General features: G+C 38.3%; 1 protein-coding gene across 7 annotated transcripts in view; it reads left to right on the top strand.

Moving 5' to 3' along the window:
- The window catches only part of FAR1 (fatty acyl-CoA reductase 1), a 36,907-nt gene extending 13,737 nt beyond the window's left edge, over positions 1-23,170 (top strand). For 4 of the 7 annotated variants that reach the window (XM_082194174.1, XM_082194172.1, XM_082194175.1 and 1 more), the window contains 11 exons: positions 2,835-3,029; positions 4,004-4,179; positions 6,030-6,209; positions 7,250-7,427; positions 8,406-8,450; positions 8,543-8,670; positions 10,594-10,661; positions 12,794-12,965; positions 17,571-17,700; positions 18,461-18,588; positions 20,642-23,170. In XM_082194174.1, coding sequence (XP_082050300.1) covers positions 2,838-3,029; positions 4,004-4,179; positions 6,030-6,209; positions 7,250-7,427; positions 8,406-8,450; positions 8,543-8,670; positions 10,594-10,661; positions 12,794-12,965; positions 17,571-17,700; positions 18,461-18,588; positions 20,642-20,804 — 1,560 coding nt within the window. In that variant the 5' untranslated portion in view covers positions 2,835-2,837 and the 3' untranslated portion in view covers positions 20,805-23,170. Of the gene's footprint in view, positions 1-2,834; positions 3,030-4,003; positions 4,180-6,029; positions 6,210-7,249; positions 7,428-8,405; positions 8,451-8,542; positions 8,671-10,593; positions 10,662-12,793; positions 12,966-13,231; positions 13,404-17,570; positions 17,701-18,460; positions 18,589-20,641 lie in introns of all 7 variants that reach the window. The other 3 variants (XM_082194178.1, XM_082194176.1, XM_082194177.1) reach the window with 3 other exon arrangements.
- Positions 23,171-25,866: the final 2,696 nt, after the last annotated feature.

Genomic DNA, 25,866 nt, shown 5'->3' with positions numbered 1-25,866 from the left:
CCTGGGCTGATTGGATTTTTAGTTCCCTGTATATCTCAAGTTTCCATGGTTATAGCTTCATTCTGAAGTAGTCTCATGTGTTGGTGATAACTCGGCATGCCTCTCTGCCTATAACTTGGTGGAGGTGTTGCATGTAACTGTTGCTATGTTGATCATAACATCTGCTTTTGAGACCTTATTATCTCAGGGCAGTGTTTCGTTGCAATCAACAAGAACAGTAGTTTCTCTCATAGGGAAAGGTGCTAAGCAATATGTTAGGACCATAGTGGAACTTTCATAATCTATATATTATCCATTCTGAGGGCCAACTTACATATTTTGTATTTGTCTTTTTTCATTTTGTTCTGTAAATAGCAGTCAAGGGACCACTGATCCACAATAGGGCCATGGCCCGGGCAGAGGGGGCTTAATCCATTCTCCCCATCCTGCTGTCCCAGCTGAAAGTTTTAACTCCAACAGCTGCTTTTTGCCCATAGAGGGAAGCTATTTTTGACACCAATAGCTACTTTCCTCCTAGGGCAAATAGTAGCTTGGGGGGGGTGACACTTAATTTGGGGGGCTGTGGTATGGGAGGAAAGTATTCTCCCTCCTCCATATGCTCTGTGAATGCCACTATTTAAATAAATGCAAACAAAATATGCACTTACTATGATTATCCTCCATTTGGTTGAATTGATAGTTATTGCGCCATAGTTAATAAATTAAGGCCCATCTGAATGCTTTGTGTGTAACATTCCCCCCCCCCCATGAATCCCATGTATGTGCATGCTTAATTCTAGATCCAGTAACAAAATAAGCACTTCTGCATGCCTTTTTGACTAAATGAGCCTGCTCTTGGGCTTCATTTGTGAAAACTGTTCATTTGTGGAAAATTTCCCCCATAAGTGTTTGTATTTCATAGTATTTCCAGCTTTAAATCCTAAAATCGGGCTTCTTATGACATATTTTTAAGGGCCTCAACTGTCATGCATATAGTGTAATATTTTTTCAATAACTGATTGATATGTGAAATGTCAGTATTATGCATATATGTCAGCAATCTGATCTTCGCTTAACAAAATCAGTAGTGTAAATAGTATTATGATGAGATGATTAATTGGTTAACATAGAAGTTAACATATGTAGATTGAGATATAGTTTACACTGAGAACTATAAGCACTATTGTGATATGGAGCAACAGTCTGAAGCTCCAGCAAACAGGGGGTTCAGTGTTAAACTAATAAATTTACGGTTTTCTCAAGGCCTTTCTTTGTTAGAATAGCCATGTGCCAACTGTGTAGCTTTTGCATTTGGATCAAAGTCTTCAAGATATTATTTGTGTGGGGTGTGGGGAAAGTAACCAAAACCTCTTATTCAGCTGAAAATGTGTTAACTGTAGCACATCTTGTAATGCATATACTTCATTCTTGAGTCCTGGTCGGACAATTAGTACTCTGTTCACACCCCCACAGATTCACAAATCTTTAGTCTAGTTGAGTACTGGATTGTATTGGCAATACTGCAAAGCACTTTTTATATTAAAATATTTTCTTCAAATTATATGAAGCACTGAGTTTCTGGTTCATTGTTGCCCTTGATTCAGTATAGTGAAAGATATAACTAGTGCTTTATTTCTGGGGGGGATGAAGGGGTATGCATGCCCCTAAACATTTTTTTTAAGAAGAAAAAAAGCACTGGCTATAACAATTATTTTTGGATAATTGACTCGTTTTTCTTTTCTAAAAAAAAGGAAATATGCATTTTTCCCAATTTGGAATGTATAACCCACATATATCTTAGACACCAGGGATACTGCATGTTTTAATGGTCTATGGCTATTATCATTTGTAGCAGGCAAAAATGTGACACCATCTTCCCAATAGTTTATTGATATCACTGTTACTTTGTTCACTTGTTAGTTCCCAGGTACAGAAATTCAACAAACTAAAAAAATAGTTATGCCAGCAGAGACATGGGGACTTTCCAGAGTATTGCACATAATGTCACATGTATGACAGCCTGTTTGCTGAACAGAAGTTGTGGGTATGTGTTTAGTACAATGAGCTCCTGGTCTTCAGGACACAAGATGGTGACTGGGAGAAGTAGAGAGAGGTTGGTGGACAAGGCAGTTGGGGATGTAAAAGTTGTGTCCCACTCCCAAGCTGACAGCTCCCCTGGTGTTAGGGGAATGAGGAAGACCTCATCCTGAGGAGGACAAAAGTGATCCCTTAAAAAGGACCTATGCATTTGAGGGGTGCATAGATACTTTGTTATGCCAAGAATACATCTCTGAAGATGGAATTATCCTGTCAGTAGAAGAATCAGTCATTTAGAACATAGATAGCTTGGTGTGTGGTGGGCATGCTGACTTGCCTGCCTGGTGTGAAAGTTGCAAATGTCTCACATTGTGTAGATTGGTGGATGGTGCTGGGGAGGAATCAGTCACCGTGGTGCATGTAGGAAATGTAGTTGTGGTGGGGAAATGCAGTTGAGAGGTCCTAGAAGTGAAATATAGGCTGCTTGCTAAGAGGTTGGAAGCTGGGAAAGTCAAGGTAGCTTTCTCTGAAAAGCTTATCCCTCTGGTTCCTGATGTAGGGTCAACCAGAGAGGCCCAGCTTAGTAGTCTCAATGGGTGTAACTCAGTATTTTATATTGCACAGTTTTGTATCTGAGTGTTGTTTGTCTAAGGAAAATGGTTAGCAGCAACTACAGGTCATACTATTTATACTAGGCTGAATACTATGTTTCTGTAAAAATGGAATTTCAAATGTAATTGGGCAAGAATTTAGCAGATAAAATGTGATTAAGGGCCAGTACCGATGCAAACTCTAACTTACTCTTAAATTCTCTTAAGATCATGATGGTATCCATCCCAGAATACTATGAAGGCAAGAATGTCCTCCTCACTGGAGCTACTGGCTTCATGGGAAAAGTTCTTCTGGAAAAGCTACTAAGGTCCTGTCCGAAGGTGAAAACGGTTTATGTGTTGGTTAGACACAAAGCAGGGAAGAATTCTCAAGAACGCGTGGAGGAAATGATCAGCTGCAAGGTATCATTCATAAAATGGCTATGTTGAACCTGACATTAAAAAAAATATTTTAACAAAGTTTTGAATAATAGTGAGAATACATGTGGTAGTAAAGGAATGGGGAACTTTTCATTCCATGGGCCACATGGGAGCCACATGTTATGTGGCGGGACTCTAGTATGTGATAATTTGTAGATTTGAAGCTGCATTTTCTTAGTACAGTGAGTCTACATCCAGACCATTTGTATCAATAGTACAAACCACTTGATGAATGGAGCACCTGTGTGTGCATAGGCATTCATGTAAGTGAGTGTTTGGAGAGGAGGGACAGAGTGCAGGGAGCATACTCACTGTTGGCATGTGGTCCCAGGAGTTATAATCAAGGTTGAACCTGGACCCCAAAAAGGCTACCACCCATGGTTTAGAGCATGGATTTCAACATGTAAGCGAAATACTAACTCCATAGTTAACACTGTTTTTGCATGTAAACAGAACTTAGCTATGCTAGTCTGCATAGGTTTTGAAGTAGGCAGTGAAACTCGGTAATAATCCCAGCAAGAAAGCTCTTCAGGAATATATAAAGATTAAACTGAAGAACTTATTTTATTCCTATTCAGATTCTTTGTAGATGGAAGAAATTATTTCTCAAAGAAAACCATACCCATCAGCGTTGTCCATTGCTTCCATTTGGTGTAGAGATATATTTAGCTGTTGAAATGGATGAAAACAGTTTGTTGTAACATTCAAAAGACTTTCATTTTTAAAAAGAAATATAAAGCCTTTTAATATGCATAATGTAAAAGGCTTTGCTTTGAATATGGAGTTAGTTGCATATATTTGAGAAAGTTGCCCCTCAAAAGCTGCTTTTGAGGAAAGAAAATACTGCAACAGTTGAGCGAGGAATATGTATGTATTATTGCCTTGCGGTCATTACACTTTCTTTTGACCTTGTATATTCACTCTTAGCTATATTTGGTCCTGTTTTCTTTTGACAGCTCTTTGACAGATTGAGAGATGAACAGCCGGAATTTAATGAAAAAATTATAGCAGTTGCCAGTGACCTTACAGAAGTAGACATGGCCCTTAGTGAGGAAGACAAGGAGAACCTCATAAACTGCACTAACATTGTATTCCACTGCGCTGCTACTGTAAGATTCAATGAAATTCTAAGGTGAGTCTGAACTATTAATTTAACATGTTCTAGTTCCCTTTTTAAAGCTACCTTAGCAATCTTGTAACCTTTATAAAAGAAGTAAATGCTTTATCCCTGGTTGCCTAAATGCTTTCGGCTCACAATAAGAACATATGCATTCATTCTATGCACTTTAAACTTTAGAAAAGGGAAGAGTAAAAGGTATTAGCCCAACTTTTCATTTGACAGTTGTGTGAAATGTAGCGGTACCAGTTTAGAAACAAAATTCAAAAGTGGTATGTCTCATTCTCTGTTGCTTCATACACATTCCCATTATGGTAGGCATTTTCTTTTGCATTGTGTTTTTGGGTGCAGTCTAGTGTACAGTATGGGACATGGGTGGCGCTGTGGGTAAAACCTCAGCACCTAGCGCTTGCCAATCGTATGGTCGGCGGTTCGAATCCCCGCAGCGGGGTGAGCTCCCGTCTTTCGGTCCCAGCTCCTGCCCACCTAGCAGTTTGAAAGCACCCCTAAGTGCAAGTAGATAAATAGGTACCGCTTTCTAGCGGGAAGGTAAACGGCGTTTCCGTGTGCTGCGCTGGTGCTGGCTCGCCAGAGCAGCTTCGTCACGCTGGCCACGTGACCCGGAAGTGTCTCCAGACAGCGCTGGCCCCCGGCCTCTTAAGCGAGATGGGCGCTCAACCCTAGAGTCGGACACGACTGGCCCGTACGGGCAGGGGTACCTTTACCTTTACCTAGTGTACAGTATAGAGTGTTGTAGCTCCAATACTTTTTACTAGCTGGGTGTAAAGCAAATTGTTGCATATTTAATCTGGCTGAGGTAATTCAGGTGTTCCGACTCTTGGATTACTTGATTAGCTGATTCTTTCAATGAGTGATAGATATTAAAGGCGGAGCCTGTGGCTCAGTTTTATTATTGCATGCATAACGCACAAGTTCAGAAGTTTGCATCTAATCAAAGTTTTATTGTTTTTTTATCTTGGAATTACTTAAGTATTGCCTAAGGGTTTTGATGCTTCCTAGATAGACTTATTTTTTTCTTGTCACAACTTGACTGCAGTAGTCTCTCTAGAATTAAGTTAGTGATTTTTCTCTCTCTTCAGATTGAAATGAATTCCATCCTCTTACTGTGGTGTCTGTAATCTGAGGAGAGAGATAACGTGCTGAATCTTCTGCTTACTTCACAGCTTTATGTCTCTAGTCCTGTTTTCTCACTCATTGCCTTCATCCTTTCTTATAGCACCCAGCCAAGAATTTCAACACAAACATCTCCTGTTTGTGCATTATTGTGTGTAATGATTGCCTTTAAACAAGGACCTGCAAATAGTGGGGTTCAGTTTATGTGACATGTGACGCTTGGACTAGATATCTGTTCATTGTCCCAGTGTCACCTTCTTTTTATTTACAGCAAATATGTGACCTGCGTCATTTGAAGAATATCATATACTTGATTTTGGCATCATTTAGTTGATAAGAAAAGCCTAATGCTCAATTTGTAAGAAATGTTAGTCTGTGCTGCTGTGAGGGAAGTTTTGGAACCACATTATTGAGTACCCTCCCAACCTAAGAAAACATAAAGCTTCTTATATTTTGTAAGAGGAGAATGGGGGATTTGGATAGAAGTGTGCTAAGAAGATTAGAGGTGAGCTGCATGCTACTGGAAACACTTGCCTTTTCCATCTGTTGACACAAAAGTTCCTGTTGGTTTTCAGCAGATACACTAGTAGCAGCTGGATTTGACCAGGCTATGTTTCCTGAACAGCTAGGAGACAGCAAATCACAAAGGAATCTTGTGCATACGTGTTGAGTTTGGATACCTGAAAGTACTCTTTAGTACACTTGTTTTTTCCCCCTCTCTCTCTCAACAGAGATGCTGTTCAGCTCAATGTAATTGCGACACAACAACTTCTCTTCTTGGCCCAGAAAATGAAGAATCTAGATGTGTTTATCCATGTTTCAACAGCATTTGCATACTGCAACCGAAAACACATTGAGGAAGTGGTCTATCCACCCCCTGTTGATCCTAAGAAATTAATAGATTCCTTAGAGTATGTGTCTAATGCTTCCCTCCCCTTTTATTTCATGCTTTCAAAACTGAAAAATGTTGGAAAGTTGTTTTATAGCTGATACAAAATGAGAATGGATTGAACATTGCTGGTTCTGATCTTGGCCATATGCTAAGGTGATTTTTAGCAATTAGAAAAGTAGGGCTTATTTGGAAATGCCTTCTCTCTGAAATACATTGGCTAAAAAAAGGAAAGTCTACCTTATGACTCAGGGTTTGCTACTGAAAAACAGAATGGGGTTAAGGCATCAAAATACGTCTTAAACTAGAAACCAGTTTCTTTAATCTGCTGTTCAATATAATTGTTTCAGATGGAAGATAAATTAGGAAATATTCTTTTAAAAATTGTATTGAACTATAAAAAGGAGCATATTTTCCTAATGGAATTTCAGTGAGTAAAAATTGCATCACTTTAGGTATTCTGTTTCAAGTGTAAATAATGACTACAGCAATGAAGTAGTCAACCAAAAGTGTATTAAAGGAAAATGAAAACAAAAGAGCATGAACTTTTGTGGGATCTTTAACTGTTCTTATAGTCAACACTGAAGTAACATCTCAGTCTGGTACATTTCCTTCTTTGTGCAGTTAATGCACAAATAACACAAATGTGTTAACACAAATGACACCTAAATCGTGACCATTCAGAATTTCAGTAACAAATGAGTTGTCAAGTTTTGTTAAGATGTCATTCTTTGTTTAAAAATGAGCTACAATTATGAGTAATCCAAGGTTGCCCAGGGGAAACATGACTGCTTTGAGTTTCATGAATTCCCCTCCAGCATGATGCCGGTGCCCACCCTGTTCAGCTGGACCTGCAACAGGCTGAGTGAGAGACTTTTGACTCTAACCCACCACAGACTAGAAAAGCTTTTCCAAACTTCTTTTAAACTTTTTAAGTTATATATTTTAAAATATATATATATAACTTTTTTTTTTTCATGAAGAACAGATTTTATTAGCCATCTTTGGTGCTTTTGAGTTGACTGATAGGATATGAATGAATAAATATGTTTATTTCTTTAGGTGGATGGATGACAGCCTAGTGAATGATATTACACCAAAACTAATAGGAGACAGGCCTAATACTTATACATATACAAAAGCCTTAGCAGAATACATTGTGCAACTGGAAGGTGCAAAACTAAATGTAGCCATTATAAGGCCATCAATTGTGGGTGCCAGCTGGAAGGAGCCTTTCCCAGTAAGTCAACCTTAACCTTTTTATAGCAAAATTTCTTAGTCATTATTTACTATTGATTCAGTCTTTATTACTAAGACACAGGCCAGGGCTGTGTGAAAAGCAGATAATACATTGACTCCGGATCAGTCTAAGCCATCTCTTTTAAAATCTTGTGTAAAGGAAGCTAAATGATAAATGGATGTGGGCCATAAGGAAGCACTACTTGGGGCTTATGGTTTATCAGTACTGCACACCTTGTGCCTGTAATAAGAGGAATAACATACAATCACAATGTTACATGATCAACAAGACCAGGCATAGGCAAACTCGGCCCTCCAGATGTTTTGGAACTACAACTCCCACCAGCCCTAGCTAACAGGACCAGTGGTCCGGGATGATGGTAATTGTAGTCTCAAAACTTCTGGAGGGCCGAGTTTGCCTATGCCTGAATAAGACTTTCTTCCAAATAATACCCTTACACTTAGTATCACTTCCCATATTACAGTTGCTACTCCTTGAGTTTCTTATGGAAACATTTTAATTATCTCAGAAGAAATGGTTCTTGCCTAATGATAAATCAGCAAGCAATGAGCCAATGGGCTTATTCTTAGCATATTGACTATTCATACATTTCTAAAGTAGTTTATTGTTAAATATTTTACTTGTTGAATGAAAAAAATGTTTTGTGAAAACTGCATAGTTATGCTATGGAATTAAGATATTTGTGAATTGTTTTGAAAATGCTTTCTTAATATGACTGAAACAGTTAATGTCTTCCTCTTCTTACCTCATTGATTTTCCTTCTCCAAAAACATTGTTTGTAGAAAAGAAAAAATGTTTATATACTGTGTATGCATATGGCAGTATATATAAATATAAAATTGGATTGTAAATAAAAAATGGAAATATTGTGAAATTTATTCAGTTGCAAAATGATTCCCAGTTTATTTTCATAGCAATTAAGCCAGTAAATCTTCCTTATGCTTTGTTTCCAAACAGGGATGGATTGATAACTTTAATGGACCTAGTGGCCTTTTTATTGCTGTAAGTAAAAGTTAAAATGTAGACAGATATATTTTTCTGAAAAGCTAAAGTGGCTTGAAATGGCTTTTTTATCTTGTACCTTTTGTTTTAAGGCAGGAAAAGGAATCCTTCGAACGATGCGAGCCTCAAACAGTGCAGTTGCAGATCTTATTCCAGTAGATGTAGTCATCAACGCAACAATAGCTGCTGCCTGGTATTCCGGAGTCAATAGGTATAACAGGTGACAATGCATTTTTTAAAAATTGACTAAGCGGTGGTGTTATGATAGTAAATGATTTGCTTACATCAATATGTGATTGTGGTTTCTGTTTCTATAGCCACAAGGAACTCTTATTGCTTCCATTACCATTGCGACTGTCTCGTGCCCCAAATTTAGTACAGGGCCCAGGGGCATACAGCTCAAGGGGTGTTCCGGACAAGCGTCAAACAATGGCAAATTGCACAGGTTTTTTTCCTGAGAAGCCCCTGCATTGTTGCTAGGACTTCTCTGGCATGCTTTTGCTTCACAAAGAGACCAGTGCAAGCAGGATTGGAGGCAACCTGTACTGAGCACAACTTCACCCCACTTCAGATCTTGCTGGTGTCTCTCCAGATGTAAAGTGACAGAACCCCAGAGACCTCTGCAGCAGTTCAGACATCTGTGTATAGAGGTTGCATCATTCTAGCTGCACTAACCACATTATTTGTTTCAGTTTAAACCATATTTAGGATAAACTCATCTGTATCCATAGATAAGAGGGAATGAGTTACTAATTTTCTGGGGGATGATGGTGTTGCAACATAGTCTACCTACCCCGATTACTGACACCACTTCTCTTCAGCTGTGGACTTGTGGCAGTTTAGTTCCCATTGCTTCTCTTTAGAATCCTAGCGGACAGTCCCTGGGAGCTTTGTGAACTCCTTGCCTTTGCCCTCAGTTAAATGTGAAAGTTTTGGGTGGCAGCATTGTAATGCTGGAATACTCTCCTACGTGAGGCTTCCATGCCCCAATACTGATTATTGTACTTTGAAGTATTCCAGAAGTTCTAGAGAAGAAACACAAGAGGAAGCAATGTGACTTGGACTTCCTCATTACATATATACTTGTGTTTCTCATCCGAAGAGCGCAAAGAAACACATCCTCTGTGCTTCCTCTCCCCACTTCTCTGGCAGGTCCAAAGCTGTTCTTAGTTGTATAGTAAGAGTATTTCCAGTTTGTCTCCTACTTTTATTATTTTATTATGCAAACACTCACAGGGAAGGGCAATTTATATCCCCATCAGAGGAATGTGTTGAATGGCCCTCTATGACCTAGCAGCTAGGAAGATTAGGAAGAAAGAACTGGATGGGCTAGTGGTCAATCGCAGTGGGTACTCTGATATCTAATTTGCACATTTTATTTGAAAATTACTTTTTATTCTGTTTAATAAGAAATTTTGGTGGATTTGACCGTGGTTTTACTGCATATGTAGCAACTGCTGTCCCCCCTTCCTTCTTTGGATGTTGCCATAGCCTTTGTCTAGCGCAATAAAATCCAATAAAAATAAAATATAAAAAAGCAAAAATGTATCACATAGGAACATAGTAACAAGCAGAAACAATAATGCCCCCCTATTTAAGATGTCAGATGGTTTAATTAGCTAAAGGCCTGGAATGTTTTTGCCTGGTGCCTATAGATAGGGAGAGCATTCCACAAGCAGGGAGACATCACCTAAAAGTTCCATTTTTGTGTTGCTACCCTCCCAACCTCTCACAGAAGGTGCACACAAAGAAAGAAGGGCCTCAGGTGATGAGTGCAGGATGCAGGTCAGTTCATATGGAGAGGGGTGGTCCTTGAGGTATTGTGGTCCCAAACTGTTTCAAGGCTTTATAGGTAAAAAACAACATTGTGAATTGGGTCCGGAAACCAGTTGGCAGCCAGTACAGTTGGGCCAGGATTGGTGTTGAGTAATTAATAAATCCGCTGAATCAGTTTATAAATGCTACACTACAAAGTGTGTTTTTTAAAAAAATCTTTGGCTTCTTACTTACAAATATTACTATTTGCTGTGGTATTGGTTAGCTATTTTTACCCCCTTTTCCCTGTTTTTATTATGTGAACTATTCTTTTGTCTTAAGAGGAATGATAATATAGAAAAAAAATTAACTAATTTTTGTTTTTCAGACCAAGAAATATTATGGTATACAACTGTACTACGGGTGGCACCAATCCCTTCCATTGGGGTGAAGTTGGTATGCCTTCTTTTTTTCCTCTGCAGTTTAATAAATTAACTTATTGGTGAACCTTTAGAAAGCCATGCATGAAGATTCACTTTTTTAAAAAAAATGCTTTTAAAGGACCAAACGTTGATTTGTCCCTGCTTTCTGATTGGGAGCAGCTTTTCAATTAAATTTGCTCTCTCCATAGATACCTGTCCTTATAGACTGCTAGAACCATTAAGCTCATAGGGGAGAAGATTGCTTTGCTTTGTATGCTTGAAAATACATTGTGTGACACAGCATTTTAGTGTATGCGTGTAGTGTTAGAGCAATGTGTACCAAATATGTCAAATATATATATTTGCCTTTTTAAAGCATTACAAAAGTGATAAAAATACAATATAGTATAAAAGAGGCTTTACTTAGTGATGTGTGTGTTTATGCTGTGGTTCCCCAGAAATGCATAAGTTTTCAGAGAGAACATGTAACCCTTAAACAGCTTCAAAGCAGTGTTTCAGTGTGAGGGTAATAGCTGCTGAAATTACAGAGGGCAGAATGGTGATTGAGATTTACCAGGGGTTTGAGGGCAGAGCCTCAGTAGTCTGTAGAACTCCTTTAGCTTTAACCATGATTCTAGAACAAAATATGCAAAATGGTGAAAAATATAAAATAAATAACTCAGAACAATGTAAATATTAAGCAGATTTTCATAACTTATTCAGCCCACATATTTCAATTTTTCTACCAAATTGAACTGCACTAGTACCCAGCTTCTACATTTTTTTAGCACAGTGTATATACACACACCTGGTTTTACTCAAGTATTGAATCAGAGTTATAACATCAGAGCAAAGCACATTATAATGATTCTTAAAGGGAAGAGGGCCAAGAGTTGCAGTTCTGCACCAGTGTGGAGTTTGCAGGCATTATATGTACAGTGGTACCTTGGTTCTCGAACTTAATTCGTTCGACTCCCAAAACCATTTGAAAATCAAGGCATGGTTTCCGATTGTCTGCAGGACCTTCCTGCAGTCAAGCGGAAGCCACGTCGGATGTTTGGCTTCCAAAAAACATTCTCAAACCAGAACACTTACTTCCGGGTTTGCGGCGTTCAGGAGCCGATTTGTTCGGGGGCCAAGCCGTTCGAAAACCAAGGTACCACTGTGTAGCTTTTCAAGCAAACCTCATAAAGTGGCTTACACTAAAATGTTAAAAGCAATGAGCATTAGTTAAATGCTTAAAATATGGAAAGATAAGCTGTAAGGAGAAAAAAATGTTTCAAGGCTAGATATTGAGTAGCAGCAGTTGATGGATAGGGGTGGGTGGGTAAAACTAGTATATCTGACTTGCAGCCCGTGAGAAAATGGGATTTGCTGAGTTTTGAGGAATCAGTGATATATATAAAAAAGCAGTTACGTAGGACTAAGTTATTTTCCAATTTCTAACCGTACTAACTTAATTTGTTTAAAGTTTTACATCCCTGGATTATTATTTTTTACAGCATCTCTTCCCAGGCAATTAATAGCCTGCATATAATCTTAACATTATTCTTTACCATCTTCTTTTCTGTCTAGTCAAAATGTCAAAAGCAGTGCATAAATCTTCCTCTTCTGGAGGACTTCCTTTTTACTGTAAGAATACTTCTTTAGTTTCACTGGAAGTTGGGTTAAGACAGTACACGATTACAGATTCAGGCCTTCAGTCTGAGAAACCAAAATAAACCTTAATGAACAATTCCTTAATTTACTTCAGATGTGTTTGATACCTGAGCTAATTAAAAATGTTGGGTTAATCTGTAATGCAACTTACAAATTGTTGTGTGATACATAGGTTGTAGCATAGTATCAGCCAGTGGAGCTCTATTTGCAATTATTTACAAACACAAGGTTAATAATTAAGTAGGAAAGAGGAACAGAGAGAGCACAGAAAAGGAAATGAAGCTGCAGTAGTGGAGCACTTAAAAGCACCAAAAGAATTCCAGTGAGAGAGACTACTTAGGCTTGACAGTTGAACCGAATGAATGCTGAACATTGCTAATTAGTGAAAGATGTGTACGAAAGATGTGCTTTAATTCATTGAGAATAGTACTTGTATGTTTTGTCCATGGAAGTCCATTACATTTAAATGGTTATTATCAAAGCTGTTACACAACTTTTCTTTCTTAGAGTACCATGTAATATCCACTTTCAAGAGGAACCCTCTCGAACAGGCCTTCAGACGGCCCAATGTAAATCTAACCTCCAATCACCTTTTATATCACTACTGGATTGCTGTAAGCCATAAGGCCCCAGCATTCCTGTATGATATCTACCTCAGGATTACAGGAAGAAGCCCAAGGTAATGGTGACTAGCTCTGTCTTCTGTTCCTCATGACAAACCCATGTTTACACGATTTAACACATTAACAACATGTTATTTGTTATTATGATTGAATGTGCCGCTAAATCCACAGAGATGTTTGACTTCAGGCCATGAAAATGGTGTAGTATGGATAATGTGCTAAGTAGCTAAACCATCAAGGCTGTTGAATTTGCTACCTAACTGTGGGTTCATTCTTTGAACAAGAGCTGCTCAAAACATTGTGACCCTTATTTTTCCTACAGAGAGTTACATAAATTTGACATTCAAGAGGAATCCTTTAGAACAAGCAATAAGGCGTCCCAATGTTAAACTCCAGTCCAACCCCCTTAAACATCATTATTGGACTACAGTCGGTCACATACTTCCTGCGTTGTTATACGATGTTGTTCTAAGGTTGACAGGTCAGAAACCGTGGTAAGAAGGAAAGGGCTAATACTTTGCTGGAAAGGTGATGGAAGCTTTTTGGCGGTGTAGATCAATGGCATGAGCTTCTTCTGTAAATTTACTAATAGAAACATCAACAATAACAGTAAAAGAGCTGGATGTTTCTTAGGACTTAGTGATTGTTTGAAGTTCATTTTCTTACAATGAATCTTAACAGTCCCAGCCATTTTCTAAGTCTTTTGAATCATTCCACTCTAGCACTGTTATTGAAATTATAAGCTGAAATGGAATGGGAGGGCAAGGAGACGTAAGAGATAAATAAATATATATGTATATATTGCCATCTGTATAAATATAGATGACAATCATGGTGCACTTGTGTTTTTTTTAATGGATGATACAAGTCACTTAACACATTTTATCTCACTGACATTCGGCTTATAATTCTTCTGGCTACCTTTTTTAAGTAAGCAAAAAGTTTACTTTAACTCGTCAAAATTGCATAGTTTTATTCTTCCTATTTTATAGTTTTAAAATGGCACGATTTTCAAGCTTTCTTTTGCAGAATGGATGTTCAAACTGCACAACCACCACCACTGAGATCTGAGGGAACAGAGGAACTGTCAAGTTCTGTTCTTTTCAAAGTTAAATTAGCATTTGCAATACTACTACTTTTTTTAAAAAAAAACACCAAATGCATATTTTGGTATGTCCTCTATTGACTTTAGAAGCTCCAGCATAAAACTTGTCCATGTTCTGTGACAGCATCAGCATATTTTACCAAAAGTTAGTTCATGCACAGAAATAATGCTTGTTATGCTTTATTGCTTGTGGTATTGTCTTGATGGCTATTGTGGAAGCATGGGCAAGTATTATGCCTACATCTTTGGAATTTGGTGACTTTATGCCATTCTCTCAGCTGCCAATACCAGCTTCTCAGGTCCATCAAAGTAGACTTGCTACACTAAAGGCATGCTTCTGCTCTGTTGCACTGATCCAGAGGAATTTGCTCTACTGGTTTTGGAAGAACTTTAACATTCTTGTCAGTTACATAAATTTTATGTATGTATTTATGTATGTAGAACAAGATTCTTATCTATGTACAAGACTTTAGGCTTCAGTCCTTTACATTATGGATGGGCATTGGCCAGGCTGACAGGGGCTGATGGGAGATTGAGTCCAACAACATCTGGAAACCACAGGGCATCTGCTGCTGCTATACAAATGACCTGGGAGTAAATGCTCATTGAACTCAGTGGGACTTACTTCTGGCTAGATATGCATAGCTTTGTACTGTTTTTTGTTACTTTTCCAGACCATCATCGAGTTCCTTATGAGATTAGCACTGCTCAGTATCTCATTAGTTCAGTAATGGTAGGAAAACGTCAATAGAAACAGTTTGCCTACCACTCCTGATTTTACACCTATGGTTGAAGAGAGAATATTGAACGTATTTTAGGGAATCTTCAGAATTGCAGTAAAAGACCTAGCTAGCAGTCTGTGTTGACCGACAGCACACATTAGAATACTCCACAATGCACAAAGGCGTTTCTCAATATAGGCTTTTTGCAAACAGTGGTCTTCAGTGGGTTTATTAGTTCATTTCCTATGAAAATTAACCTATGAAAGCATTCTAAAGAGAAAGCTAAAGATTAAGGGAGGAATTCAACATTGCACTATGGCAAGCGTTGTGTTAGTGAAATCATTTCAGCTTGCCAGATGGTAGGTTTCCCCCTTGTCATCTCCCCTGTGCTGTTCTGGGGGTTCTCCCAACCTCTCTAGGAGCAACTAGGGGAAGGAGGGGAAGTGCTGTTGCCCTAGCGGAAGTCTTTGGTTGAATCTGGCCCACATATATGCCCCCCTGCTTAATACTAGAAGCTATGTTCATCCATTGAAGCTGGATGGTTGGAGATTCAGTGCAGAGAAGAGGGAAGTGCTTCAGACAGCGCATAGTTATAAACTGGGTTTCGCTACCAAAAGATGTAATGATCGCCATCAATTTGAACAGCTTAAAAGTAGATCAGACAAATGGGTGGAGGATAGGGCTATCAATGGGCACTGTCACAATGGCTATATTGCTTCCAATATCAGAGGCAGTATGGTGGGATCACAAACAGGAGCGTGATACTACACTCATATCCTGCTTGTCAGCTTTTTATAGGCATCTGGTTGACACAGTAAGACCAGGACACTTGACTGGACGAGTCTTTTATCTGATCCAGCGAGGTTCTTAGGTTAAAATCACAGCATGCTTGGTGACTTGCTAGTGCAATATAGTACCAAAGTATGTGATACTGCATTGGCACAGCAGTTATACTGCTTAACCTCTCACTGGTGCAGTAGCATGTGTGGGGGGGAGAGGAGGGTATTTGGTACAGCGGACACAGTTGTGGTTAGCTTAAATCAGCAGCATTTATTTCATAGCAAAAAGTACCAAGTTACCAATACTCCCACTTACTTCCTTTTGTGGAGTGCCTTGAAAGTGTAGCCAGGGGAGAGCGAAGTCTGTGAGAGCAGACTTTCTCTTTCCTCCTCTCCAACTCTGGTCCAGTGACTCACAGCCCTCCAGAGCAGATTTTGAGGCAGTTCAGGGAGGGGAAGAGGAACTCCTGTCATGCCAGAAGAAATCAATTCTGCTGGTGAGAAGCCCCATTGGATGTCGCCCGGGGAATTGAAACTCAAAATTGTTCATCTAGAAAGTAAAATAGTCACTCTTAGTAAGCTTGCGTCCTTAACTTCAAGTGTACTTGAATTTAATGCATTTTTTTTATTACTGCTAAAAATCTTTATAGTCAGTATTTTTCTGTTCTTCTGAATTTTGTGCTTATGAATGTTTGGAAAGAAGAGCTCTGGCTAAGCTTTTCATAATATGGGTGAGCTGCACAAGTTCCCTTGTTGTAGTTCAGACACATTTTAGGTCCTTAGAAGAAATGTATATTAAAAAAATCCTAATAGGAAAAAGTGTTGCATAGTTTCATTGTCTTGTATTGCTTTTCTGGTAGGTAGTTATTTGTATTTGGGATGTAGTTCTTCCTGTTAAATAGCTTTCCCCCAAACATACTTCTTTTATTTAAATTATAAAATATTTTACACACAGTAGAATTTGACCATCCTGCTCAGTATAGGCAAACAACCACAGTCTTTCCCAAAGCTGTTTCATACAGATGCTGATTTTATTTTCTCGTCCCTTTCCCCTTTTCATCTTCTTTGCTCTTTATCATCAGTGCCTTCCATTTTAAGGATCAGGCTGGAAATGTATGTGTAGATTCACTGTATGCTCTTGGCTGTGGCTAGCCGGTGCCAGTGGAATAAGTTGTTGCTCTAGGAAGACAATATGCACCATAACTTAATTTTCCCTAAAAATGTATTTAAAAAATGAATATTCAGTTTCCTGGATTCAAATTTATACATAAACATATTTTTTAAAATAGAAAAGCTGCTTTCCATATTGATCCTAATAATAGAATGCACTGTATTCAGACAAATTATTCATTGTTGCCCCAGGTAGGCAATGAACATGGATAGAATATTTCTGCATATTATGTAGCAAACCCTTACATCTGAACTAGCATACTGCATTGCATCAGTTGGTGTAACCTGTGATGATATTGGAAAGGAGAATTGTTTTGTAATGTAAACTTTCCTTATTGGCCTCTGGAATAATGGGAGCGGGCATCTGGTGTGTTGATTCTCAAATAAATACCCGACATATTATTTGTGTGAGAATTATACTCAGGGGCACTTTCTGTTTCAGGGGAGCTGCCCTTTGATGCTATCCACAGAAATAGTTTTCTGGGAGTGGTGGAGAAATAGAGAAAGGGCATCTGTCTCTAGAGTTTGTCCTTTGTAGATTGAGGCTAAGCTTTGGTCAAGCCAGAAAGCTACAGATAAATTTTTGAATCCAGTGTTTCCCCTCTTGACTCGGCAATGAAAACTACTAGATAGTATTTCTCTTCTTCTTTAACTCTATCTACTTCATATTAAATCTCTCTCTATAATCTAGTTTTCAATATACTGTCTAAGCATGTAGTTCATCATTTTCCTTAAAATATTTACTAAAATGCAATGCAGAAATATTCTAGTTATGTTAAATATACTTGAGTGCCTTGGGGTTGGGAGCCAATTAGAGGATCTGAGTTTAGACATGTAGTTTTTCAAATGTCATTTTCTTGAATAACATCTTTCCCTGAACTGTAGGATGATGAAAACAATAACACGTCTTCACAAGGCTATGATGTTGCTAGAATATTTCACCAGTAATTCTTGGGAATGGAACACAGATAACGTCAATATGCTCATGAGCCAGCTGAGTCCTGAAGACAAAAAGGCAAGTTACATTTGTTTTTGTCTTAGCAATGACTTACTCACTGTACTATTGACATGTCAAGCTTTTCAAAGAAAGAATAGCTGACAGGGAAAATAGGAGAAAATCAAGCTATAGTATAATCGTGTGCTTGGTTCCTTTCTTTGCCTTAACTTTTATAAAAACTAATTTACAATGCTAGACACCTCAGGGAGTGGAAATGAAAGTGGTGGCGCCCCCACCTGCCCTGCTGCTTCAACCACTGGTGGAGAAGCAATCCGGGTATGGTAGGTTTTGGTGGCTGCAGAGCAACGCAGCATTCTTCTGCCCAGCGTTGCTGATTACAGTGGTGCCTCGCAAGACGAAATTAATCTGTTCCACGAGTCTCTTCGTCTAGCGGTTTTTTCATCTTGCGAAGCAACCCTATTAGTGGATTAGCGCTATTAGTGGTTTAGCGGCTATTAAAGGCTTAGCGGATTAGCGGCTAAAAGGCTATTAGCGGCTTAGCGGCTTAGAAAAAGGGGGGAAAGCGGGGGGGGGAATTGGAACACTCGCAAGACGTTTTTGTCTTGCAAAGCAAGCCCATAGGGAAAATCGTCTTGCGAAGCAGCTCAAAAACGGAAAACCCTTTCGTCTAGCGGGTTTTCCGTCTTGCGAGGCATTCGTCTTGCGGGGCACCACTGTAACTATGAAACAGTTTCATCTGTTGTGCTCTTGACTTAAGAATGAAGTTACATTTCATTTGTGAAGTTTGGCATAATACTGTTCGTTCTTTTTGTGACAGACCTTTAATTTTGATGTTCGACAACTACACTGGGCAGAATATATGGAAAATTACTGCATGGGAACGAAGAAATATGTATTGAACGAGGAAATGTCTGGTCTCCCAGCAGCTCGGAAACACTTGAATAAGTATGTATAGTTTATGGGTGGATTTTACCTAACAAGTCCAATCGGTGCAAGCTCTGTACAAGGGCTTCCACTTGTTCAACAGAGCTTTTCCTTCTTCTAGTATACCTCCTAAATAATTTGACTTGTGGGGCCAGGTGTCAGGAGAGCCTCCATAACATCACACGAGAGAGGAGATTGTTCTGTTTGGCAAGCTGCGGTGCTTGTGCTGATGGGAAATTCACCATAGCATGATTTCAGGTTCTGCCCTCAACCTTTATTCTTTACTTTTTAGAAGGTAATGCCAATTGAAACCTTACTGCCTCTTTTAATGTCTGGGGCAGAGGAGGGCAATGCTGTATCCGTCTGGTTTTGGGATCAAAGAATTGTCATGCAGATATAATACCTGAGGGAAGGTGTTAAAGTTTACTGATAATTTTCCTTTTGGAGTATACCAGTATAGCTTCTGTGATATCATAGAAGTCAAAATATCACACAATGTAAAGTACATAAACCTGTACAAATGGAAAATTTAATCTCCTGGTTGACCCCACCATTCTTGTTGCTTTTCTTAATTAAATTTGACTGGGGGGAAAGTTGCAGTAATATTGGGTAGCTTAAAAAAAAGGTTGACACCACAAAAAATCTAGAGTTACCCATATGCTCTATTCTGACATGAAATAAAATACAGTGCTATAACATAACATGATTTTTATATGTAGGTGAGCAGCTAAGCTAACAATTTTGCAACATGTAGGGTTTAACAGGGGAAGGCTTACCATCTCAGCTGGTTCACTGACAAGTCTTGTCACAAGGAGTCTCTAGAAATCTGGGTTTGGCCCAGGTGTTTATTAAAACTGGACTCTACTTCGGACTGGCAATCATGAATGTATTGTGCACATAAATTCTTACATGATGTTAGCTATGAAACAGTTTAATCTGTTGTGCTCTTGACTTAAGAATTAAAAGTTACATTTCATTTGTAAAGTTTGGCTTAATACTGTAAGACTTGTTGTTACAGCTAGTTGACAAGTCATGATTATTACACATTTATACTTCAGTAATTATCATTAACTGTTAGCCCTTACAACCTTAGCACACAGTCTGTGTATAATTGTCATGTTTCACAACTGTGTTAGTTGGACACACAGTTGCTGCAAATTTTGGTCATTGCACAGAGGTGCCATCTTTCCCTTTTCTTGGTGTCAACAGTAGCAGGCTCTACCAGTTCTGAGGCTGCCTCTCTCAAAATCCTAGGTAAGTTGTTTCTAAACTTATCCCAGGATTTGATCAAACCCAGATCTACGGACTAGAAAGATATCATATACTAGGATGTTTACTCCATTTTGTGTTGTCTACCTTCCAAACCATATAGGCATTAAGCAAGAAGTGTCTACTACAGCTGAAAAAAACACATTTGCCACTGTTTGTCTTCACAACAGCTTCCAAAAGTATGATCAATCTGGCCACAAATATCCTAGCTACTTTTAGTTTTACTATAGTAAAGAATAATTTGAGGCTTGGATTTGTGCTCTGAGATTGCATTGGTATGCAGTGAAGAAAGGAGAACTGCTCCCCTTCCTTTCTCACAACACTTGTAAGTTATGTATCCATCTTCTAGAAACCACTCCTGGATTGGTGGGTAAGGAATTCTGGGGGAATTCCTGATATTTTCCCTCCAGTTTGCAAACCAGAGCCAGGCATTTCTTAGCTGAAAACGTTACTGGTTGGGTTATCTGTAGGGACTTCTATGACAAACATGAAAGAAAACATCTACTGGTAAAAGATGCAGCTTATTTCCTTATTGCAGGAATAGGTAATGTGATGCTCTTCAGATTTTTAAGAGTCCAGACTTCCATCGGCTCCAGCCAGCATGACCTAAAGATCTAGAGGGCACCAGGTTGGCAAAGGCTGGCTTATTGTATAATGCATACTTTATACAAGTAGCTGATGGTTAGACTTCTCAATTTATTAGTCAACAGGGGCAGGCATCAAGTGCCAATTCATCTTACAGTTGTTAACTTTACTTGTGGGTCAGCCTATGTTTTTCACATCTTGTTTTTCCTTGCTTTCCTAGGCTAAGGAACATTCGTTATGGCTTCAATACAGTGCTTGTGATCCTCATCTGGCGTATTTTCATTGCAAGATCACAAATGGCAAGAAACATCTGGTATTTTGTCGTTAGCCTCTGTTACAAGTTTCTCTCTTACTTCAGAGCATCCAGCACTATGAGATATTAAAGATGGCAATTCTAGAATTAGGACATCTATGCATATGGTGGTCTAATGGCATAAAGCCCTAAAATGTACCTACTCATCTCGTCTTTTGTAAAAACATGAAATATTAGATCTGGATTGTGAAATACAGTACAGTACACGTGATGCTTAATTGTGTATTTCTGTGGAGATCATATGGCTGGTACTGGATCAATCTGTCATTAGGCAAATATGTAGGTTAAATATCCAAATGAATTTAATATCTCTGTATGAGGAAGAACTTTAGGCCACTGACCAGTGTAACTGTGCAATTCTGGAATGCATTGAAATTAAAATCTGCCTTAACATAGTAAACTTAATTTTTATTGCAAATAAGTGTGTTTAGTTAAGGTGAACAAATTATTGGCTTAGATGGTAGAGCTATTTATTTGAGACTTTAAAATTGCAACTGGTTTGTCTGGTTATTCTTATGAGAGAGGTATCTTTGTAAATGATTTTGAGTTGGGCATTCGTTAGTCTTTTATTCTTCTCTCCTCCTTTCCAATCCCTTGACTTGAAAAAGCAGGAATCCTTCAAGGGGAAAACTGCAGCTAGTATACAGCATTTTTCTCTGCATGTTTTTCTGACTTGTGGCTTAGAACTGTTTGTATGGCCAAGGAAAGAGGTGAATTTATCCCTTGGAAGTTGCACACAAGGGAACCACATCATTACAAGTCACTAGTATTTTCCTTTTATTGCAGAAGAAATCAGGAACTTTGAAATTTTATTCAGTGATTTAGAGCATAAATCTGTTTACGAAATGCCACATTTCTTAAATTACCTACAGAATTTTAAACCAAATTATCGAGCACTACTTCTGAAGGGGTGAAATTGATATTTATACTAAATAAAACTCAGCACAGTTTGGGGGAATGGTGAAAATAGAAATAAAGAAAATATAAATAACTGAATAGGTTCTAGGTTAAATGTATTTTTCTGCATGTTGCTTTACCAGGAAAAATGCATTTACAACAGTCCTTGCTCTAAGATTTAATTAAGTACATATAATATTAAAAGCTTACTCTATAAAACATAGTTACATACAATTCTCTGCTATCATTAACATTCTTTTTATTTGATATAATCTACCATACCTGTGTGGTTGCAACCGATTAACTTCTATTATGCCTGGGGTTTTTTTTTTATTAATATGCCTAAGTAAATTGTGAATGAATCCTGAATGAACTATAGGAGTTACGCGAAGCACATGCATCCTATACTTATAATTCCACATATAGAGCATGTCTTGCTGCTGTGGAAATATAACTTCTTTCATGCAAATGTGCATCTGATTTTGGAGAGAGAGCTTCCTTGTTGAAGTTTAAATATTTTATCTTATTAAGTACTTTAATGTACAGTTGTTGTTGTTTTTTTAAAAAAAGATCTGCATATAATTTTCCAGGGATACAAAATGTTACATAGTCGAAGTCCACACTATTAAGAAGTGTGTGAGTCTGGTGTTACAGTGTTGGAATACAATAAATTGTGGATTTAGTGATTTAAGGTTTTACAGTTGGGTGCAATATTCCTACTGTATCTGCTACAGCTGCTCCCCTAATTCTTTCTCATTGAACTTGAATATTTACTTGGCATTTTAGTACGTTGTAAACTTTTGCACAAGGTGCCTGGAACCCAACAAGCCACTTTGATTTGTGTATATATGTACGTGTGTGTGTGGTTGAACTTGGTGAGAGGCAATTGTAAGATGCTTAGATGCTGAGTTCATTTTCTCACTGTACTGTTTTTATGGAACAAATTACTGCTTACTCCTGAAGCTAATGCAGCTGAGAAAATTGCACCAGGATCCATACTACGATTTTAAAAGATCTCTGAATAACTGATAGAATATTGTTTAATTTTCCACACTAGTTTAACTTCCAGTATGGCTGCCATATTGGATTCCTAGGATTTCCATTTAATTTGAATGGTTACCTAGTTTTATCATACAAAGAAATAACATAACTATGTCGCAATAATGTTCTAGCATTCCACATAAATCTAGATTGTAAAGGTTCCTTCAGTTTTGGTGTTCATACTAATGTTGCAACTTCAGTAATTTCAGACTTGTTAATTAAAATAAACAAGATTCACAATTTTGGGTATTAGTCTGAAAAGTCTAATTGACTTGAAGAAACTATCCAGTCTAAAGTGAGAGAAGAGCATTCTGAAATGGATCACTCAGAAGGCGTGCCAGAACTTTAAAATTTGGGACCATAGAAGAACATTACCCTGCAATGTAGCTTTCTGCTGTAGGAACAGATTCTGAAAACAAAATTTTAAATCATAAGCTTTTATAAAATAGAAATATTGGGTGCCTTTGTTTGTAAACCAAAAATAAACAAATTCCTGAATATGATGTTTGTTGAATTTATCAAGTTGTTTAAGCTGTGTAGAAACTTTAAGTTAAAACATTTTGTGCTTTGAAATAGAAATTAGTAGCAAAATCTCATTTCAAAATGTCTAAAGTTGCATGTATAGTCATATTCAAATATCTAAAGGGCTGTCATATGGAGCAAGTTTGTTTTCTCCTGCTCTGGAAGCTAGCACCTTGAACCAATGGATTCAAGTTACAAAAAAGGAGATTCCGACTAAACATCAGGAGGAACTTTCTGACTGTAAGAGCTGTTTGACAGTGGAACAGACTCCCACGAGAGGTGGTGGACTCTCCTTCCTTGGAGTTTTTTAAACTGAGGTTGGATGGCCATCTGTCATGTATGATCTAATTGAGATTCCTGCATTGCAAGGGGTTGGACTAGAGAACTCTTGGGCTCCCTTCCAAGGCTACATATATGCTATGTCTATGCTGTACATATTACAGTCATATGCTAAAGGTCACATGAACCCCTATTACCAATGAGTACTAATATAAAACCCTAAATTGAAGAAATTTAACGTTGCATGGTTACTTCAGGATGAAATCTGACTAAATCATGCATAGTAGACTGCCTGAAATCAATGGACAAGTTACTTAAGACAATTGATTTCAGTGGATGTATTCTGAAAATGGCTAATGTTGAATTTCACTCACACGAGCAATTTTGTGCATATTTACTCAGCGTCTCTCTGAGTACTCAAGAGTCGTTGTCCCCCCCCCTCTCTGGGACCTTCTAAGTAAGCATGCATAAGATTACAGGCCTAACCATTTTTTTATTAGTGTCTTCATTTTCTACATTGTATTTAAGCTTGAATGAAACAAAGTGGATTCAGCTAGTTCCATCCAACCATTTAACTACTTATTTAAGGTGGAAGTGCATAAAGGTCTTTCTTTACTTGTCACGTTATTCAGGCAGTACAGGACCTTAGATGGGATGAGATACACAAATTTTACTTTCTGTACTGGAGTAGAAGTTTGGTAGAAATGAGGCACAGGGGGGAAAGGTCAGTGTTGCTTCTTTCACTGAAAAATGAGCTGACATTCACGTAATCTTGGAACTTTAAATATATGGAATATTTCTAAAAATAACACCACCACATATTAATACTAATTTTAAAACTTAATTTTTGTCTAGTCTAGATGAGTAGAAGGTTTTTCTTTTTATTTTAAAGGATCTCTGGATATTCTGAGCCTGTCAGACTAACACTCATCCCAGAAAAAGGAGGAAATGATTGCTAGAATAGGCAATCATGTTTAAGAACCTTTTATGCAGCATATATATGCCGTCCACTAACAGTGATTTTCTTGGTTGCTTACAAGCAATAGTATGCTGAGTACAGCTTGCTGGGGGTGTGTGGAGAGAGAAAGATAAGTGGATCAAAGCAAATATAGAAAAGTATCTGAAACATAAGAGAGAATGTGGGCTAAGTGGTACAAGAAGCCCGGCTCATACAGATTCACAGCTCTTCTCTTCGGCTAAGTGTTTATTGCTACTCGTCAGTTTTAAAAAAGAATGCAGATGACCCAGGACAGATTCCAAATGGTTTGTATCTTAAGAGATATTCTGCTCCACACTGAGCTCCACGCCTTACATAGCTTGAGATCCCAGTTTCCTGACGCATCAGCTTTCTGTACTGTATCATGTTGCTGCAATTGAAATCTGTTTGATCTTTGTGAACTCCCAAGATTTGTCTACATGAATAGTAACAACAGTTCAATTTTAAGGCTTTAAATAAAAACCGTTGATATGGCATGGTCTTAACTTGCATATAACAGTGTTTTCTCTTGTAATTATGGTTTTAACCCCCCCTTTTTTTTGTTGGTCAATGGGAAGATGGGGTACAATGGGTTTGGCTAGTTACAATTCTAAAGGAGCCCTTTAACATAATTTTTAACATGGGCTACTTGGGACTCCTGCCTAAGAAACGTATCTGTCTTACAGTTCTGAACCATTTTAATTTCAAGATGTGACAAGGCCTAATTCTGTCAAAGTTGCACAGATTTTCAGTCCATTCTGCCTAATCACAATGTATTGGAGTGGTTGTGGCTTAATTGAGGATGATGTGGAACAATATGCACAGCAGGTAAGGTAAGACCCTGCATAGGTCTGCATTGAAATGCTGAGTGGCGTACTTTGACTTGGGACTGTGGTGGGCTACTCATGGCTGTTCACATTTTCTTACCCTTAGTTGACTGTCACTGAGAGTAATTCCTAAACTTAAGCAGGTAACAGATTTATGAGGAGAATGAATTTCTGCAGCACATCTGTTACCTCTATCCATATCTGGAAAAGTTTAAGTACCATCTATGCAGCCCCTAGTGATAACTACTGAAATGTGCTTTCTATGTGACGGTGGTCCTTTCTCATGTGGGTTATTGGGATGGTGCAAAACTCTTGCTGCAGCAACTGCTCTGCCTGCCTATCAGCTTCACAGAGTAATTCAGAATGTTGGTGTAGAACTTCAAAGCCTGAAGTGACTTGTGCCACTTTAAAGAGACCACCTTCCATATGTTTTTACCCACTACTAAGAGAATTTGGTGAAGCTGTACTCCAGTTCTTAATTTATTCAAAGAGTTCTGACATCATTGATCATCTGTCCATCCATCCCAAAGTGATGGTATATCACTCCCCCAGGCCCAGCAATGCCTTTTTTCTATTCAGGCTTGAAGGAA

Source organism: Podarcis vaucheri (genome assembly GCF_965113315.1).
Source record: "Podarcis vaucheri genome assembly, chromosome: 1".
NCBI classification, from domain to species: domain Eukaryota; kingdom Metazoa; phylum Chordata; class Lepidosauria; order Squamata; family Lacertidae; genus Podarcis; species Podarcis vaucheri.
The sequence above is the reverse complement of the archived record's forward strand: the minus strand, read 5'-3'. Positions and strand labels throughout refer to the sequence as shown.